The 21,790-nt window shown below is 36.9% G+C and overlaps 2 protein-coding genes across 27 annotated transcripts in view; one reads left to right on the top strand and one right to left on the bottom strand.

The window, feature by feature from the left end:
• BMAL1 (basic helix-loop-helix ARNT like 1) overlaps positions 1-2,206 on the top strand; it is a 110,260-nt gene extending 108,054 nt beyond the window's left edge. For all 20 annotated transcript variants that reach the window (XM_073018148.1, XM_037999666.2, XM_037999663.2 and 17 more), the window contains one exon: positions 108-2,206. In XM_073018148.1, the coding sequence (XP_072874249.1) occupies positions 108-268 (161 nt within the window). In that variant the 3' untranslated portion in view covers positions 269-2,206. The remainder of the gene's footprint in view (positions 1-107) is intronic.
• The window catches only part of BTBD10 (BTB domain containing 10), a 76,676-nt gene continuing 56,412 nt past the window's right edge, over positions 1,527-21,790 (bottom strand). For all 7 annotated transcript variants that reach the window (XM_008006415.3, XM_073018182.1, XM_008006382.3 and 4 more), the window contains 4 exons: positions 20,731-20,851; positions 12,941-13,138; positions 10,455-10,565; positions 1,527-2,662 (listed from right to left, as the gene is read on the bottom strand). In XM_008006415.3, the coding sequence (XP_008004606.1) occupies positions 2,352-2,662; positions 10,455-10,565; positions 12,941-13,138; positions 20,731-20,851 (741 nt within the window). In that variant the 3' untranslated portion in view covers positions 1,527-2,351. The remainder of the gene's footprint in view (positions 2,663-10,454; positions 10,566-12,940; positions 13,139-20,730; positions 20,852-21,790) is intronic.

Raw genomic sequence — 21,790 nt, 5'->3', positions numbered from 1 at the left:
CTACCATTAAATGTAACTTTCTTATTAAAAGTGTGCTTAGGAATTGCTTACTTAATCCGCTTTAAAAAAAAAAAAAGTCACTGACCTGTCTTTATCTCCTCCCACAGGTGAGAACCCCCACATAGGTATAGACATGATTGACAACGACCAAGGATCAAGTAGTCCCAGTAATGATGAGGCAGCAATGGCTGTCATCATGAGCCTCTTGGAAGCAGATGCTGGACTGGGTGGCCCTGTTGACTTTAGTGACTTGCCATGGCCACTGTAAACCCTACATGTTGCTTTGGCAACAGCTATAGTATCAAAGTGCATTACTGGTGGAGTTTTACAGTCTGTGAAGCTTACTGGATAAGGAGAGAATAGCTTTTATGTACTGACTTCATAAAAGCCATCTCAGAGCCATTGATACAAGTCAATCTTACTATGTGTAACTTCAGACAAAGTGGAACTAAGCCTGCTCCAGTGTTTCCTCATCATTGATTATTGGGCTAGCTGTGGATAGCTTGCATTAATTGTATATTTTGGATTCTGTTTGTGTTGAATTTTTTAATCATTGTGCACAGAAGCATCATTGGTAGCTTTTATATGCAAATGGTCATTTCAGATGTATGGTGTTTTTACACTACAAAGAAGTCCCCCATGTGGATATTTCTTATACTAATTGTATCATAAAGCCGTTTATTCTTCCTTGTAAGAATCCTTTACTATAAATATGGGTTAAAGTATAACGTACTAGACAGTTAAATATTTTTAATAAATGTTTCCCTTGTTCTATAAATACTGTTCACACTTCAAATAATTAGAAAAAAAAAAAATCCTACGTGTTGCAGGGCTGGATTATAAGTTTCTACAGTGGATGTTCAAGGATGATCTACGCCAGTAAAATTTGTGGTGCTTTTCTGGCCTTCATAGCAATTCTGGGCTTGCATAATTTCCCCATGCTACTAGCTTAGCTGTGTTGTTAAAATAGTTCATTTCTAAATTGTTGCAATTTTAATTTATGTGAGAGCAAAGATGTTACTGCTTACACACAAACATCGAATCCTCTGAAATTATAAATTCAAGATTATATTTAACACATTGGCTTTTCTAATGCTGCACCTCTCTAATACTACTTCAGTTATATAGTAAGTGACCCCAGTCCTAAGGCACCTAAATATTTGATTCCTTCTTGAATTGGACCACAAAATATTTAGAATAACATTTGCATAAATAATTTGCTAAGCAAAGTAGCATGGTATAATGGAAAAAGCACTGAACTAGTATGAGAAACTGGCTCTGAAACTTAGGGTGACTATATGAACTAGTAAAGTCATTTTGCCCTTCATATCAAGTTGGACTAGAAAATACTCTTTTCAGCTCTAATATTGTTTTGATTTATAGTATATTTTATAATTAGTAGGGAATTTAAATGCCTCATCACACATATAATAAGTTAAAGTTCCTTGAGCTGCTATTTCTAATAATACTTATACCAGGGGGATGGGAAATTACGAGACTAAAAATCTAGTCAACATGGTTATAAATTTGGTCAGAAACATTAAAACAATGGAATTTTATTTTGATGAAAAACTCAAGTTTACAATCATTTAGTAAATGAAGAGCAAACACTTCATTTTCCTATCCCATAACTCTTAAGAAAAAAAAAGCATTAGTAAATAAATATCTGTGAACAGATTAAGGGTAAGGCAGACTGGATAATAAACCACCTCTGACTTTCACACTCCCTGCATGTGACTCACTCTAAAGGGTGAACCGGCCCTGGAGATAACTGCACTGGTAAGATATGGGCATTAAATCTCATCCTGATCATTCAGATAAACCCAAGATAAATACTTTTTGCTCATCACGGGCAGCAAACTATACAATTTTTACTGGAGGAATACTTTGACAGAAGCACTTAAATTACATTGTGTATCACAACTATAAAATGGCTTGAACATTTCCATTTAACCACCATTTATAAAGTGCAACTATAGAATACTCTGCATTTTATCTGGGGTGTGATGACTATCAATCCAAACTGAAAGTACCCCAGCTGCCAATTTCCACCACTTTTGAAAAGACCTAGATGTGTGAAAAAGGACCATCCCCCATACAAAGAACCAATTTCACAAACCTACTGGTAAACAAATACATTTATATAACTGGAACTTCAAAATGCTAGAGTTGTACTCATTTTTAAAAAAACCATTCAGCTACCTTTGGTCTTTAAAAAAGCCTACACTGCAATATCCTAAACATTGTTATGTGCATCTCACAATGAAGAACAGTGGCCTTGCAGTGCAGAATGAGGAGAGTACAACGTCACTGTGAAGAGTAGCATGCTATGGTTTCAAGGAAAATCAGCATCACAGCATTGGATTCTGTGCATCAGGATCGAGGTCACTGTTGCCAGAAGGGGGATGGATAGGGAGAATATCCAGCTCATCCACTTGTGGAGTTGGGTGCATGACCACCAGCTGGTCCTGGGGAATGTCTGCTGCAGCTGCTGCAAGATTGGTGATAGATTTACTCTTTACACACTGAAAGTCTACATGCCGACTCTTTCCTTCTTCCTTCTCCCAGGACATTCGAATAAAGGGCCTTTGGACATAGTTGTAGATCACTTCTGGGCGGCCTCCAGGCCTTTTCTTTACTTTTTCTTTGTAGGTAGGATAACCTGAAAGAAAGAAAGATTTTAAAAACCCAGGAAACACACACAGACCTCTCACCCAATTTTGCCTTAGAAAGCTTTTGTGCTATAGATCCTAAAGAAACAGAAATTAAAACAAAGAAGTGAAAACAATATTCCATCCACCTACTCATCAGTTCATGAGCCAGAGATGATAACCCTACTGATGTAATTCACAAAATCTATCATTCTTTCAATTACTCAATATACCCACCATCAAAAAAAAAAAAAATCTTAAAGTAAGAGTATGTTGGAGATGAGTCCTTAGTACAATAGTATGGAGCAGATCTTGGTCTCTAGCTATGTATCTTTTTTTTTTTTTTTTGACATGGAGTCTCACTTTGTCACCCAGGCTGGAGTGCCATGGTGCAATCTTGGCTTACTGCAACCTCTGCCTCCCGGGTTCAAGCAATTGTCCTGCCTCAGCCTCCAGAGTAGCGGGGATTACAGGCATGTACCACCATGCCCGGCTAATTTTTGTATTTTTAGTAGAGAGGGAGTTTCACCATGTTGCCCAGGCTGGTCTCGAACTCCTGACCTCAAGTGATCCACCTCGGCCTCCCAAAGTGTTGGGATTACAGGCGCGAGCCACCGCGCCGGCCTCTAGCTGTGTATCCTTATATTCTCGTCACAGGATTACCTGGCCTACAGGCCTGCAAATTATGCCACATTAGCCTTCTAGTTTCCTTAAACCTACATCTCATCTTTATATTGCTCTGACTTTTTTCTTCCCTTTTTCATTAAAAGAAAAAGCTGTACAGCTCTCCAGGTGGTTCTTGATACTTCTGCATCTAGATCAGCAAGGCTAACATTTTAACCTCCCATATCATTTTTAACATTACTACTCCCAAAAACCAAGCATTCAATTTACAGTCACATTTCCAAAGCAGCGTTCCCTGATTAATAATACCTAATATTACCTTCCTCTTTTGGAACATAGTCACTTAAAAGTAAGGACAACCCTAGATTTGAAAAAAAAAACAAAAAATTATTTACTAGTAAGGCTATTTCTCCAAAGATAAACTGTCCTTAAGAAACTATTACAGACACCTTCCCTTCTTTCTTCTAGTAAGAATTAACTAGTTTGGACCAGGGATTGGCAAACATTTTCTGTAAAGGGCCAGAGTAAATACTTCAGGCTTGTAGGCCACATGGTTTCTACTAGAACTACTTCACTCTGCCACTGTAAAGTGAAATCAGCCACAGAGAATATGTAAATAAATGAGCATGTGTATGTTTTTCTTTTTTTTGGAGATGGAGTCTCTGTCACCCAGGCTGGAATGCAGTGGTGCTATCTTGGCTCACTGCAACTTCTGTCTTCCAGGTTCAAGAGATTCTCCTGCCACAGCCTCTAAGAGTAGCTGGGATTACAGGCGCCTACCACCACACCACAGCTAATTTTTGTATTGTTGGTAGAGATGGGGTTTCATCATGTTGGCCAGGCTGATCTCAAACTCCCGACCTCCAGTGATCCTCGGCTTCACAAAGTGCTGGAATTACAGGCGTGAGCCACTGTGCCCAGCCACATGTGTATGTTTCAATAAAACTTTATAAAAAACAGGCAAGGAGCTGATTTTGGCCCATAGGCCAAAGTTAGACCATAGTTAGAAAAAATAGAATGGTCTCACATAGTAGGGGATCAATTACTGATTATTGCATAAGGGAATGCATGTAGGCATCATTGGTAGCTAGTACAAATAGCCATGTGTGGAGTATGTGTGTATGTGGTGGGGGTGAGATAGGTGCAGCGGGTGAACAAAGCTAAAAATCTAAAAACCTGTAGAATGTCTTTATTTCATACTTTTGGTCAATTGCCTCTGAAGACAGCACCAGACATCAGAAAGGTCTCCATCTCCATTCCCTCGTCCTTGATTCCTCCTGGACTATTAGAAAGACTTTAGAATTCCCATCTCCTTGTATTCTGTCCTCCACACAAAATCACCACTCTAGACAAATGTAATCATATTACAATCCTTGCTTAAAAACTACCAATGGTTTCCTCATGCTTAATGGGAAGGTCTGTACTCTTTAGAATATTATACAAGGCTTTTTTACAACCTGGTTCCAATCTACTTACTGTCATCTATTATCATACTACACTCTAACTCTAGAGTTCTTAAATACACCTGCCATATTAAGCTTTCCCGAAACATGCTTTTACACAAATTGTTCTGCTGCCTGTTCCCTCTCAGCCTCCTTACCCCTGAACTCCACCTTCTTTTTATCCCTGGCAAAAACATTAAGACTCTCCACACAGTTAATCATTCACTTCTTATGTTCCATAGCACTCCCATATGTTAACAATACATAACAGAACTAAACTGTAATTACCTTTTTGTATGTCTGACTCTCTGACCTAAATAATGAGTTCCTATATGGCAAAGCCAGTGTCTTTGTTGGTGTATCCTCAGTGCCTAGCACAGTACCTGATAGACGGCAGGTGCTAAGCAAATATTTGAGCAAAGAGTGAATGAACTACCAGGACATGCCAGTTACAAGTAATAACCTCTTCCAATATCCATCTTACTCAGAACATTTTTTCCTTTAAAAATAAAGTAAAAGCCCTTTGGGAGGCCAAGGCAGGCGGATCATGAAGTCAAGAGATCGAGTCCATCCTGGCCAACATGGTGAACCCCGTCTCTACTAAAAATATAAAAATTAGCTGGGTGTGGTGGCGTGCGCCTGTAGTCCCAGCTACTCAGGAGGCTGAGGCAGGAGAACCCAGGAGGCAGAGGCTGCAGAGAGCTGAGGTTGCACCACTGCATTCCAGCCTGGTGACAGAGCGAGACTCCGTCTGATAGATAAGATAGATAGATGATAGATAGATAGATAGATAGATAGATAGATAGATAGATAGATAGACAGACAGATAGATAGATAGATAGAGCCTGCCCCTGACTTGCAGATTTACCAACGTATTCAGTCAACAGTTAATGGTTTAGCAGTTACTGCATCACAGAATTGTAATGCCAGAGTATTACCTTAAAGGTGTTTACTGTCTGCTGAGAGTGATTAAATTGTTCATAAAGTCAAAGAATATTCCAAACAAAATATATGTACATAAGATAAAGTGTTAGAGCAATAGTGGAAGCGTAAAGAATTCAGAAGATGAATGAGATTCCAATGGACTAAAATAGAAAAAGCTTCTTGAAGGCCTTCCTTAATCTTAATGGATGAGCAAGACTGGGATGGGTAAGAACAAGGGGAGCACAAGGTAGGCAGAGAGAGTATCATTCTAAGGAGAGAATGGCATCAGGTAAGCTACAGAGGCAGGAACACAGAAGATGGTTTAGGAGACCCTAACACATGTATGACTGGAACAGAAAGTATACTGGGAAACAGCTGGAGGTAACATTAGAAGACAGATTATGGTCAAATGGAGGACAGCCATGAGTAGATTCTACTCTTTAATAAGAGTAAATTACACTCTTGATTAAAAGAGAAGCTCACATTTTTTTTTTAAGCTTAGTTTGTTTAAATCTTGCAGAGAACAAAATTTTGTATGCAGTTCCAGAAACATGGAATTGGGAAACCAGAGGTTCTGTATATAGGTGAACTTTCAGCAATAAGAGCCAGTCCTACTGTCTTGCCATTCCTGCCCAGGATGTGGAGGGTAGAATAATTCACAATCCCATCCAATTAAAGACTTCATTACTTAGTCTCGCATTTCCTGTATTCTATGGGAACTGTAATTCCACAATTATTTTAGAGTTTGTAATCTTAAACTTCTGGTTCTTTTCTAAGTCTCGGCCAATTAGTCTGATAGAAGAGAGCTTTCCACTGAGTTCAGGACAAGGACTAATGATGGGAGTAAGGCCACATCCAATATGATCTGCTAGATGGGGTAGCAGTAGTCCTAAACTGCCTTAAGAACTCAGCCCTAGGAGGTTGAGAGATGCTGCTCCATTAAAGGATAAGTGAAACAAAATGAAAAACTCCAAAGAAGTGCCTTTTGGTCGAATTGTGGTGTGAAGAATGATTTAGGTAAGAATTATTTGTGTTTTCCCATGACACGTTTGTGTTTAACAACACCAATAAACCCAAAAAGCCTGCTTAAAATTAAGTAGAAGAGGCCTGACTAAAGCAATCTCTCAATATGAATATGGGACCACAGAACTAAAATTATTTTTTGAATACTTCCGGCCTTATATTTCATCATCTTTTCTCACACATCCAAGTTCTCTCTGGTCCTCCTCATGTCTCTTATACACCAACTCAATCTAGCTCCCATAAAAGTCAACACATTTAATATTCTAATAAACTACTTTTAAGGGACTTGGGATTGGTATGGCAGGGGCACAGCAATGGTGGGGGAGGATACTAACAAAATGGCTACCTTGGAAATCTCATTTTTTTTTCTTTCATCCCAAGAAAGTCTCAACACTTCTGCCGGGGTTATGACTATTCTACTTATTTTTTCAAGAGGAAAAAGTAATAGACTTGATGAGAAAATACGGTTACTGGTGTACATATTAGTTGAGAAAGGAAAGAGTGCTTCAGTACATAGAAGCAGTTATTGAAAGAAAGAATAGAAAAGCCTGGTTAGTTACTGTCCTGCCAAAGTCAAGCCCAATATCACAGATTGTAGTACACAGGCAAATAATTTAAAATTTTAAATTTTTAAAATTTCCACTTAAAATAATATTTCAAAACCACTCACAGACTCAAATCACAGAGACTTGGATTCAAGACCTGGCTCTGCTATTTATTCCCAAAAAAACTTCAATAAGTATTTAACCTTTTAAGCTTTAGCTTCTTTCTCTTAAAAACAGAGACAGTGATAGCTAACCAAATAACCCCATTAGGTAGAGGAAAGCTCTGTTTTACAAAATACCAGCTGATAAATGTAAAAGGAATGATAAATTAGAAAATTATCATTTTGCAATCTTTAATGAAATTACAAATTGAGGCAAAAATTATCAACTAGTATTTAAAACCTTTAGGTAATGATTAGCGGGGAGCTGGACATTCTTAGTGTCAAAATACCGCACAAAGGAACAGCTTAATCTTATAACAGAGAGATCAGGTTGTCACCCACAGATATGGTTTGGTTCTGTGTTCCCACCCAAATCTCATTACAAATTGTAATCCCAACGTGTCAGGAGAAGGGCCTAGTGGGAGGTGTTTGAACCATGGCAGCAGTTTCCACCCTGCTGTTCTTGTGATAGTGAGTTCTCATGAGATCTGATGGTTTAAAAGTATGTGGCAGTTCCCCCTTCACTCTCTCCTACCACCATGTGAAGAAGGTCCTTGCTTCCTTTTTGCCTTCTGCCATGATTGTAAGTTTCCTGAGGCCTCCCAGTCATGCTTCCTGTTAAGCCTGCAGAAGTGTGCATCAAATAAACCTCTTTTCTTCATAAATGACCCACTTTCAGATAGTTCTTTATAGCAGTGAGAAAAAGGACTAATACACGGACTAAGCCTTTAATCTAACTTACAGTTCACAGAAATTACTAAACTGAAGGACACACCAAGGAAATAATAGGGCAAATCCAAGAGTGGGACCTTCTACAAGACAACTGGCCCAGACTCTTCAATAGGACAATATCATAAATAAAGAACTACTCTAGATTGAGAAATTTGACAAAACAAGCAGTTAGTTATAAGATGTGGTCCTAGACTGAATCTTGGTTTAGAGAAAACAGCTAAAAGGAAATTTGGGGAGACTACTGAGAAATTTTAATATGGATTGATTCAAATAAAGTATTCTTAATTTTGCAGGGTATGTTAAAATATTTTTTAGAGCTGCATATTAAAATATTAAGGAGTGAAATATCACATATATCAGATATATATATACACAGATATATATGTTACATAATATATACACACACATATAGTGTACTATTTTAAATGAATTTTATATGAGGTTAATAGTAAATAGTACTTGTTACTAGGTCCTTACAATTATATGAAAATTCATTTAAGAGTTATGGCTCAATGCTTTAGAGCACTGCTATTTTCTCCCTGTGACAGAGAAAGAAGTCCTCACTTTCAGTAACTAATTTACATATAGCTTTTCCATAAATCTTTTATTTACTATTTGAGAACCACCTATACCTAGGAACGAGGTCACATGTTAGGTATACAATATGCAACTTGAGTTCTCTCAAGGAGCTCACAGTCTATGACTGAACCGAGTATATTATAGCAAACTATTCTTAGGAACAATTTCACAGAAGTTCCAAGAAGGTTTCAGAGGATTTGAAGGATGCATAATAGTTGCCATGAAAAGAAAGAGCAAGTAGAGTGGGAAGGAAGGAATTTCTAGTAAATAATATTTGATTATCACAACTATCCTCTAAGATATACAGAGTATTATACTCACTACCAAGATAAAGGAAACTGATGCTCAGAAAGGCTGAGGGACTTACCTTAAGACACTTGGTCAGTATACTCCTTACCATGGCCTATAAGACCCTGCATCTTCTGATCCTACTTTATCTCTTCTACTAATTCTCAGACCAACTATATCTCTTCAAATCTCCTCCTCATTTATTATACCAGACATATGTATGTTTTCTGTACCACAAATATAGTAAGCTCATTCCTACGTCAACACTTTTGCACTTGCTATTTTCTCCTTCTAGAGCCATTTTTGTCACCAGGCCTCCCCTTGAGTGTCTTCTCCTCAGAGGCCTTCCCTGTCCTCCCAATCTAAAGTAGCTCCCAGTGCCTTCTCTCTAGCTCTAAGACCAAGTAGCTAAATCTCACTGTTTACAAAGTAATGGACTAGGGCACTAGACCAATGCTTCATATATCAGCAATTCCACTGCTTTTTAAGCCCAAAGTCTCTGGCCTTTCCCACACAAAAATCCTGTTTCTGGTTATTCTTCCTATGTATCTCAGCAGCCCATTACTATTCTCCAGCAGTTCAACCAGATAGGTCAATGATCAACACTATTATCTTCATTATCACCATCACAAACATATACTGCGAATTTACTATGTACTAGGCAGTGTTTTAAGTGTTTTTCACGTATTAATTCATTCTATCCTTACGAAAACCTTATAAAGTACTCATTAATGCTCTCATTTTAGAGGAAAGAAACTGAGGCAGAGAATTTTTAAGTGCCTTGGCCAAGGTCACACAGCTATTAAGTCACAGGATTTGAACATAAGTAATCTGACTCCAGAGCCTTTACTCTTTACATTGTCATGCTATATCAATTAAGACACTTTGTTCTTCTTAAGCATATTTTAAAATAAAAGAGGCATCTGAGAAAACATTACAGAAAAATTCTTTTAATTCATAAAGTAAGCTATCTAAAACTCTATGCATTTACATAAGATGAAAGAAATTTCATAATTTGTATTTACCTTGAAAATAAGCTATTATTATACTTTAAGACCTAAGTAAGCTATTAGTAGTGCTGCTGTTACATGAATTTTCAGGAAGTAATTTTTAATTCTATTGAGCTTCAATGACCACTACTATGCAAAGAGTCCTGCCAATCCTATGGGAATGTACATATATTCATGTCTACACACACCACATGGGCTTCGTCAAAAATGAATTAGGGCAAACTAGGGCAGAAAAAGACAAATTCATATCTCTATCACTAGAGAATCTTACGGACTAACAATTTCTAATGGCCTTTTATCTGTCTTCTAAGTGCAGTTGATTTTTGTTATTTATAGGTCTACTGCATAAGCATGTGCTAATCATTTGTCAGAGTTTCTCTCAAAGTATTCCAACTGTATTCTAAATAAGATCCAATTGTTTTTAACCTTTTTATTTTCAAAAGAAAATTAATAGAAAATAATGAAAATGTCTTACCTTCTATTCCCAATCTAATCTTCTTAAGACCCCTCTCCTTCAAAACTGACTTGGCCACATCTCTGTTTTCAATATACTTGAAAAATCTATATAATTTTGTGCTATAAATAACTGGAAACAAAAAGACAAAAATGTTATTGTATTAAAATTAAAGGATTTAGAGATGAACTTAAATTTATCTTGCTCATCAAAGGGGCCTAACAGTTCTAAAAGCCCAAATAATGGATGCAGTAATGCCAAAGGATGACTAGCCAACATGACAGGGCAGTATTCAGTATAGTTAATGTAGAAGCAAATGTCTACTTAAGTGGAAACAAGAAAAGCTTTGACAACCAATCAGAAAACCCAATCCACAGGAAGAATCTCCTTCTGAAAGATACATCACCTACACATTTATTGGAATGGGATCTGCCCCAAGTTTTAAATAAGATAATCCAAAGAAGATATCAATATCGCATCATTATCAAGCAAAGTAAAGGACTTTGCTAAGAAGTCTACAAGGCCTAGTCTAGAGGGGGAAAAACTGCCTTGTCAAAGAGTACAAAACAGATACATTTTACATTTCATGGATTGAGCAACTATTAATAATTTCCCAAAAGGCAAAGACCCTCCCCACAAACTGTTTTCCATTCAGGCGAACAGCCCCATTTAATACTGATGTTAAAAATGGCAGATTCGAGCAAGTTCTGCCCAGGTTAGTCTGTTTAGAGCAAACTGGCTTTGCAAAGGACAGACATTCCACTGACAACATGTTGAGTCTTCCAAATGTGCTGAGAACTTCAGGGAGTTAGACTGATGGACATTCCTCGCCTTCTCTCTTTCAGGTTGAGTTATCTCCCTTAAAAGGTGAACTGCAAAGGTTTTTTCAAAAAAAGAAAAACACACTCACAAACCAAACATGCTGGTTTAAGAGCCAATAAAAGGAAAATACGTATATAAACTCTACTCATGGGGTAAATTTGTGATTATTACTACATTCTTAAGATTTACTAGTATTTTAAGAAAAAGATTATTTTAGATCTTAGAAAGGACAATATATGTCATAAAGTCACATGTAGAAAAATCAGGCCAAAAGGCTGTCTCTAGCTCCTCAAATGAATCTTCTTTATATTGGATCATCTTGATACAAAATAATACATATTTAGACAACTAAGTAAAAATGTTTTCAGGCCTTTTAAGCTTTAAGATAAAAAACAAGAAAATAAAAAAATATTGAAGTGAAAAGTTCAACAATGGAAAAGAAAACACCAGGTTAATTATAATTCCTTTATCACCATCATATCATTTCTATGTTCTATGGTTGGCTGTACTTTCTTGGGGTCAAACCTTTTGAAAAGTAAAATATAAGTTATAAGCTTGTTCATTCCTTTTCCTTAACAGAAAATAATTTAGTATACCTCTTTTATTTTTGACAACCTTTCATTTTTCTTGGGGTTTGTTCAACTTTTTATTCCACATATTATAGAAAAACATTGTCAGCAAAGAGCCTAGAACTGAGGAAATAGCAACAGAAATGTCTATTACGACAACTATCCACAAAGGAATCACAACACTCATTTAAGTACATCATGCAAAAGAAATACCTCAGTGCAAACTCTGAAAAGTGCTACCATAACTTGTGTTAAAATAATCTTTCAAAAATCTCCTTTAGAAGTAAAAAAGAATGCCATCTGGAGTCTGCTTTGTTTTGATTTTAGAAAAGCATATGTAAAACGGAAAAATCACAGATAAAATGTTTTGGTACTTTCTATATTAAACCCTAATCCTTACCAAGACAACAGACTATATAGTACAGAAGAAGATGCTAGGCTATTTTACTCAATTCCTTGAGTCATTCTTTCAATTCTTCCTTATTTATTTAACTGGTCAAAAATACTAATATTGGGCTCATCAAGAAAAATAACAAAAAAATAAGAAAAAATGTTAGTGACTATTGCTCAAAACAGGCCATTTTGGTCAGAAATACCCAAAAGAACTATAGTACAAAGGCTTATGAAGGGTCACTGTATCCTTGATGAACATATATTTTTAAAAAGGGTACCTTAGAACTTCAAGTTATCCTCAAAATCAATGAGTTAAAGCTTCTAAATTTATATAAAAACAAAAACTCATTTTTAAAAAAGCTATTTTTATCAAGGAACTAGTTCTCCTGAATGCTTTTAAATACAAAGAAAAAAAATCTATCAAGTTCCAGAGAGTCAACAAATAACTATGTGTGTATGGCATGGGTGGGGCATATTCTTCTGCACAGGGACATACTTTGGGCATTGCGAGCCATGCAGTTTCTGCTGCAACTACTCAACTCTGCCACTGTAGCATGAAAGCAGCCATAGGCAATACACAAAACTTAATTTATAAAAATAGGTGATGGGTTGGATTGACCCCCAGGCTATAGTTTGCTGGTCTATGAGAAGAGCTCTTTCTTGACACACACAAGAAATAATTTGTGATGATTCAGGAGAAAGAAAACATGCCAGAATACTTACTTTGTGAATATTCTTCTCCCATCTGTGGTGGATATTCTTCATCCCAATCAACCACATCATCATCTGTAAGCACCACTATATGACATTCCCGTTCCCCACTCTGGGCACTAGCTACCATGAGAGGGAGGATCATTTCTTCCAGATAAAATTCAAATTGTCTACGAGCACCATCATTTGATAACTCATGCATTAGGGCACCTGAAATGAAATCCACAAAAATATCTTACCAAAACTTTTCCTAAAAAGACTTCTTTTAGAAATATAGAATCTTATTATAAGAAAGGCCAATTAAAGGCATCCTACATAGGCCCCGTTATTTTACACATCATGAAATAACTTGCCTAATATTACAAAACTAATTTGCAAAGTCAGAATTAAAACCCTATCCCTAGCCTAGCATATTTTTCACTATACCATATTATCTTCCATCAGTATACGCAGTATGTCTTAAGGTATATCTTAAAGATACTTTTCAGGTTATCCACATAAACTGAAATAGTTCTTATATTCCATTTCCTGCATGCTCTGCTTCTCAGAAAGTTGCAAACCGATTTAATATTTCAGTGCAGGTTGAGAGGTGAGGTGAAAAGGGTCAATAGTCTTTAGAATAAGGCAAGCAAAAGGTCAAGCAAAATACAACATGATGCAGGAATTCCACAGCAAACTTGATACTAGAAGTGAGAGAGCTGAAAGATAAGACTTCAACCTCCTTAAGCACAGACATAATGAACAACTTCAATTTCCTAAATGCACAGCCACTAACTCACTTGCACTGCTTTTTTCTTTTATTCCTATTGAATGGCAATGTCCTATCTCCCTATTGAAGATGCCAACATCTCAAGAACTACTGCTACTGCATCAGCATGGAGAGCAAAGTCAGAGAAGCAACCATGGCAACCATACACATGAATGTGTGTGTGTGTGTGTGTGTGTGTGTGTGTGTGTGTGTGTGTGTGTGAGAGAGAGAATGTGTGTATGTATGTTGTAAAAACTGGAGAACTGGAGAAGGGATGAAGGAGTACACTGTAACTCAAACCTACAGTCTCCCAAGGGAGAGCTTTTCCTCCCTACAAAATGTCTCCATAATTCTATATTATATAATAAATACTATATAATTATAATTGATTAGATAATTAAATAATCTATATTACTATTACTAAGCCATCCTCTCTCCAGGCTGGCTATTTCCCATTGTCATTTTAAAAAGTTATCTTTATAGACAAATACCTATGTTTCAACACCTTCTCTCTCCCCAGCTTCCGAACCAATTCCAATCCGGCTTCTACTCTCACTATACTACAAAAATGTCTTGCTATGGTCTCCAAATGGCCTTTATATTGTCAAAGACAATAATCATCTTTGGTCCTGATCCTATGTAACCTCTCAGTTTAATCTCCTACACTGGACCACTCTTTCTTGAAACATACTCACCCCTAAGAATCTCTGATACCATTATCCCTGTTTTTTTTCCCTCCTCCCGGCTATTCTTCCTCAGTAACTTTTGCCAACTCTTCCTCCTCCAGCTGTTCATTAAATACTGGTATTTCTCAGGACAATTTTAAGTTCTTTTCTTCTTTTATCCTATGCTGATAATTCCCAAATTTATTTCTACGAATTTAGTCTTCTGTATTCGAGATGCATTTTATTCAGCTGCTTTCTGGAAATTTCCACTTGGATGTAACCTCAGAGGTACCCTAAACTCAATACATCCAAAATTCAACTTACCATCTCTGTCTCTCTCCATAGTATTTTTCAAATCAATAAATGGCATCACTATCCACCCAAGTTTTCAGAACCATCTCAGTACAGTGCTGGGCATAAAATGGGAACTTAAATATTAGTATACTAAATGAATAAATCCTGGATTTCTCCTTTACCTCCTAATTCAAATAATTCCCCAAGTCTTCTTAAACATACTCGAATTGTGTTATTTCCTTCTTTTGGCAGATATTTACCAAAGATAGCTGCAAAATCTCCTAAGCCACATACTTCTCTGCAAGGCGACCTTGACATCTCTTTCCAAAAAGTGGAAGCTAGTTCCCCTCCCCTTTAATTAGACTGGTAGTACAAACTTGTTTGTAACCAGAGGAGCATGGCTGAGGGGACAGCACATGACTTTGGAGGCTAAGTCAGAAGAAGCCTTGCAATTTCTGCCTTGTTTTCTCTGGAATGCTTGTTCTTCAAATGCTTCCTTTCTGAATGCAACCTCCAGGATTTGAGAAGCCCAAGTCATATGAAGAGACTACACATAGGTATTCTGTTTGACATTCCTAGCTGAGTCCAGCCTTTGAGTCATCCCAGTCCTGGCACCAGACATGTGAATAAAGCCTCCAGCCTTGTAAGCCACCCCAGCCCATCAATTCTTCACAGATGAGGCCTCAGATATTGTGATACAGCCATAAGCCACCTCTGCTGTGCCCTGTATAAATTCCTGACCCACGGAATAAACGAGAGTAATAAAATGGTTACAGTTTATGCTAAACTTGAGGTGGTTTATTATACAGCAATAGTTAACCCAACATATTCCATCCCCTTGCCTCCATTCTGGTTCTGTTCGTCATTAACTCTCACCCAAACTACTACAAAATCTTTCTGATTACATTCCCCCCACACCTGCTTTTGCCTCTCTGCATTTCATTTTCCCCACAGCAGCCAAATCTAATTGTCTCTGCTAGTCTAACCCTCTCATGACTTGTACTATCCTCAAAATAAGTCTCAAATCCTCAACTTGGTACATAAAGCCCTGCTATGTGAAAAAGAATGTTACAGATCAGAGTGTAGAATCAATCCTTTAATACATTTTCTTTAATTATCCATATACTGATGACTCCCACTTACATCTAGCCCACATTTCTCTGCTGAACGTTAGACATGTATACCCAATGCTCCACTTAACAGTTCTACTTGGATATCTAACAGGTATTTCAAACTTAACATGTTCAAAATCAAGCTTTTAGATTTTTGCTCCTCATGAAGTCTCCCCCATCTCAATTAATGGCAACCTCACACTTCCAGTTAAAGCTCTCCTCTCCTTTCCACTCCACATTCAGTTGAAGAGGAAATCCTGGTAACCTGAACATCAAATATACCCAGAATCTGACTAGTTCTTACTGTTTCCACTCTAATCCAAGCCCCTACCATCTCATACCTGGACTTTGATCATGGTTCCCTAACTGATCTCTTTGCTTCTAGCACTATTCCCCTTTTGGTCCATTTTTAACACAATAGCCAGAAGTGATTCTTTTAAACCTTAAGTCAGGTCAGGATTATAACACTTAACAACTCTACATGGACTTCTGTGTGAACAGGGACCCCATGAAATAGTACAATGTGACAGTCTTACAGATCATATCACTCTTGTTCAAACCTCTCCCATATCTTCCAATCTCATTCAGAGTAAAAGCCAAAACATAAAGGCCTTATTTGACCTAGGTGTTTTGTTACCTCTCTGACCACATCTCATATTACTGACACTCTCACTCACTCCACTCCAACTATCCTGGCCTCTCTGCTGCTCTCAAATATACGAGACAAACTCCTTCATTGTGTGCATTCACTAGCAACCTCTGCTCGGAATTAAAATTTTTATTTCCAATGAAAGTTTCTCTGGCTCCTCTAAGTAACTTCTTCACTTTTTTCTCCTTGGCACTTATCACTAACATACCATATATGATTTATTTACTTTGTTTATCACATGTTTTTCCCAATAGAGTGATGTTCCATTACAACAGAAAGTTTTGCCTGGTTTGTTCATGCTGAATTCCCAAAACTTAGAACAGTGCTTAGTACAGAGTAGAGCCATTAAATATTTGTTCAATTAATAAATTTTGTTTCCTCTTTACCTCTCAGGCCTTATTCCTCACCACTCATACTCCATCCCTCTGCTCTAGCCACACGTGCCTTTTTTTGAGTTCCCTAAATATGTCATATTCCTTACTACTTAAACCTCTGCACATATCATTTCTACTGCTTGTATGGTCAGCTTTCCCCCACTCTTTGCCACTCCTTCAGGTTTCAGCTTTAATGGCACTTAGATAATGATTCTCCACAGACCCTTTGTCATACACTTCTAATAATATCTCATTTCTTCACTGCATTTTTCACAGCTTTTATTACTTGTTAAATATCTGTCTTCCCAACTAGACTATAAACTCCATAAAGGCAGGGACAATGTCTGTCTTTCTTCATTACTATAGGTACTATACGCATGAAACTCATAAAAAGCTTGATTAAGAAGGAAGAGGGGACAAAAGGACAAGTTAAATGGTAAACTAGAAATGAACAGTTGATCAGGACGCAGAGGCACAAGAATGATATAGTGGACTCTGGGAAGTCGGTGGGGAAGGCTGGGAGGAAGTGAGGGATAAAAGACTACATACTGAGTACAGTATATGCTGTCCGGGTGATGAGTGCACCAAAATCTCAGAAATAACCATTAAAAACTTATCCATGTAACCCAAAACCACCTGTATCCCAAAAACAATTGAAATAAAAATTTAAAAAAATTAAACCTGACACTTAGAAATTAAAGATAAAGGTCAAAATCCCCAGTATAAAGATAATATTCGACACCACAGTGATGAATAGCACCACTTAGAATACGTGCAGATTCTGTGAGAGAGAAAGTAGCTAACAGCGGAGAACAACCACATTCCAAGGATCAGGAAGAAGGATGCCAAAAAGTCAAAGGAAGGGAGAGTCAAGAAAAAAATGAGTAACATTATAATTAAGCCTAAAAGAAATGACTTTATTTTTCTTGAGAGAGGGTCTCACTATGTTGCCTATGATGATTTTGAACCCCTGGGCTCAAGTGCTCCTCCCCACCTCAGCCTCTCGAAGTGCTGGGAATATAGACATTAGCCCCACATCCAGGGAAATGCCTTTAAAGACAGAGATGCCAGAATTCCCATTAAACTTAACATTGTTCAAAATCTTCTAGCCAATTTGACAAGACAAAAAAAAAGACATAAAAAGTGTTATTTGTAACATAGTCAATTAACTATGAGGCATATATGAGGATCAACTAAAAAATCATTAGAAACAAACAGGGTTCTATGAGGTGGCTACATGTACAAAATTCAGTAACTTTATTATAAGTTAGCAGTTTGAAAAGTTAAACATATTCTACACACAGCAATAACAAAAACACAAAATATTAACAAGACCAGAGCACACTATATGAAGAAAATGATAAAACTCTACTTAAAGACACAAAAGTGTGAATAAATGGGAAGACAGCATTTGGAGCTATATGTTAATTCTTCTGAAAAGTTAACTTCAAAGGATTCCAATGAAAAGTTCGAGTTATTTTTAATGAGAATGTTTTTGAATGTCTAGAACAGACATAAGTCAGATTTGAGTATGTTTGAGCCTGAGGTTTACTACACAGAGAAAGGGAAAGACTGATGATACCAGAGAGGACAACCAGTGGAAGAGGGTCCTAAAAACACACAAGAGAATACAATAATTTGTTAATTCAGCAAACATTCTGTTGAGTCCTTAGGGTGTGCTACACACCATAGACACAAAGTCCAAAAGATATAGTCCCCGCCCTCAAGTCCAAACTAGTTTAATGCCACAAACTGAAAAAGAGTGCCTCAAACAGAGAGAGAGAACATGCAAGCAAATTGTATAATTTCTTCTTAAATTAAGACATAAGCCCAGATATTTTAGTGCAAAGTGCCATTCCAAATATTCAGCAAGGGCATATATTTGCAAGAAAAAAAAATTTACTTTTGGATTCAAGTCTACTTACATTTTTAAAAGATCATGTCCATCTCTTCAAATTCTATATAGTTTTTTTTATAAACATCTTTGGGAATCTCTAAATTTTTAGTAACATATATTACAAGTAATCTAAAAACAACTACAAATATTACTGAAAAGCTAAAAGTCTAGGATAATCATATTACACATATTTTACATAAAACCCTTACTTTTAATTCATAATAAAAGATACTTAGTAGTAAAGACAAGGTAAACTATGTACAACAAAAGATTGCAGAACTGAGAGATTCACATCATCTGTAAAAAATTCTAGTTTTTTTCCTATCTCTGCCAGTCACCAAAATTCAACATCAAATTATATAAAGATTAATTTAAATGGTCATATGAAAAGACACAAAACTTGAAATCAGAGATCTATAATGCTCATGGTTTCAACTAAAACTTTTTTTTTTTTTTTTTTTTGAGATAGAGTTTCACTCTTGGTGCCCAGGCTGGAATGCAATGGCGCAATCTTGGCTCATCACAAACTCTGCCTCTCGGGTTCAAGCAATTCTCCTGCCTCAGCCTCCCGAGTAGCTGGAATTACAGGCATGCGCCACCACGCCTGGCTAATTTTGTATTTTTAGTAGAGATGGGGTTTCTCCATGTTGGTTAAGCTGGTCTTGAACTCCCGACCTCACATGATCCGCCTGCTTTGGCCTGCCAAAGTGTTGGGATTACAGGTGTGAGCCACTGCATCCAGCCCCTAAAATCATTTTTTAAGATGTGAAAAAACAGCAATTTTGGCCAGGCATGGTGGCTCACGCCTGTAATCCCAGCACTTTCGGAGACCGAGGCGGGTGCATCATCTGAGGTCAGGAGTTCAAGACCAATGTGGCCAACATAGTGAAACCCTGTCTCTGTTAAAACAAAAAAATTAGTCAGGTGTGGTGGCGAGTGAATCCCTTCAAGGCAGGAGAATCCCTTGAACTCAGGAGGCGGAGTTTGCAGTGAGGTGAGATTGCACCACTGCACTCCAGCCTGGGTGACAGAGTGAGTCTCCACCTCAAAAACAACAACAACAAAAACTCAGCAACGTTGTTCAAATGTACAGTTGTATGTTGGATCTACTGTATTTCCAAAGTATACCTACTACATCTTTACTTCAGAAACCTCAGCTCTTAGAATTTTTTGTATTACCATGTAGGATGATATCCTGGGCACTATGGAAGACACAAATAATTCCCCAAAACAATACTATCTACACTTTCTAAATCATTCACTTCATTCTTTACTACCTATTTCCACTAAACTCTTCCACAGTCCTCTAGCCCACAATGACTTCCCCTTCCTCTGAACTTCTCCAACCACTTAAGTGTTGGCTTAAGTATCTAGGTACTTAATATTGATATCAAATATCAACATTTGATACTTCTCATACACTAGTTTGACTTTTTTGTGCATAATCACATCTTTTCTCAGGGTTGGCGTAACAATCTGAGTAGGGGTGCTGAAGAAATGGTGAGAGAAGAATACCAGAGTTGGGATTACAACATCTACACACTGCTTTGAGACTATATTTGAAGTTCTTGGATGAAGTCATTTAATCCTATGCATAAATGAGGGCTAGACATTCAATCTAGGATCTTTAATGATAGGTATTGTTTTTGAGAATTATTTGTGTTTTCCATAGTGCTCGTATCATCATATGTGGTAATACAAAAAATTATAAATTTTTGGATGATGTGATCAAAGAAATGAAGCCAAATGACCACACTTGACCAAAGCCAAGGATCCAAATCTAGGAGATAAAACTGGTAACAAATAAATAATATAGAAAACTGTCTAGGAGGAAATCTGGGTTTGTCAAAAAAGAACATTATTAAAATTGAAAAAAATATTTGGAAAATTGCACAAGGAGATTATCAAGGTCTTTGCAAACTTTCATTAATAATCTACTAGAATGCTTCATAATTCAAATAATACTTTTTAAGTCTAACTAGGTAAATAGCACTAATTTCAGGCTTTTTGTTCCAATATATTCTAATTATACAAACCACTTACACACAAAACATCATACTTACTGAGATCTCTACATTTAATAGTACTATATTCAAAAGAGATACAAAGATAGTCACATGCTTCTCTCAGTTCAGGAATAGATATGCCATCAGGACAACGGATTATTCCTGTTTTATAGTAATCCTGGAAAAAGAAAAGTAAGGAAAGCATAAAATATCTGAAGAACAAGGTAGCCAAAACTTATTATTAAGGTAGAGCTGGTAACATTTTCAGAAACAGTAGAGAACTCTGACATCTTTGAAATGTGGAAGTTTAATCTTAGATGAGACCTCCGTTCACCTACTTTTTCATTTTACCTATAAGGAAAATTCAGGTCCAAATGAATTCATCGACTGACCGTGTCATACAATTATTTAAAAGCAAAGGTAAGATTTGAATGTAGGGCTCCCTGTTACCTAATTCATGTCTTCTTTATGGCATTATACCAATGCATATGTATTTTTCTTCTACAAGTTATATTTCTATAAAACTATCACAAAGTTTTAAATTTTTTTTAAAAAGTAAGGAAATTGAATGACATATTATGCTACTTTAAATACTACCTAGATAATTTAACAAAATTTGAGGTTTTTAGTACAGAATTATAGTCCTATTCAGGTATTAAAATATGTAAAATAAGACATACCATTAGATATTCTTCTTCTAATACTACCCTTTGGTGATTCCATATGATGACAAGCAATACCAATTATTTCGAAAATCTACATAACAGGTTGTTAAAGGAAGACCCCAGAATCACAGATAAGTTACTTCAGAGATGAGTGACAAAAATTCTTTTCAATTCCACAAGGGGAAATATGGACAGCTAAAAAAGCACTTTTTCCCCAAAATTAAGACCTGGCTTGGCCAGGCACCATGGCTCACACCTATAATCTCAGAACTTTGGGAGGCCGAGGCGGACAGATCACCTGAGGTCAGAAGTTCAAGACCAGCCTGGCCAACATGGCAAAACCCTGTCTCTACTAAGAATACAAAAATTAGCTGGGCATAGCGGTGCACACCTGTAATCCTAGCTACTCAAGGGGCTGAGGCAGGAGAATCACTTAAGCTCAGAAGGCAGAG

This window comes from Chlorocebus sabaeus, chromosome 1 (assembly GCF_047675955.1).
Source record: "Chlorocebus sabaeus isolate Y175 chromosome 1, mChlSab1.0.hap1, whole genome shotgun sequence".
In the NCBI taxonomy this organism is placed as follows: domain Eukaryota; kingdom Metazoa; phylum Chordata; class Mammalia; order Primates; family Cercopithecidae; genus Chlorocebus; species Chlorocebus sabaeus.
Note: the sequence above shows the minus strand (reverse complement) of the source record. Positions and strands in the feature narration are given on the sequence as shown.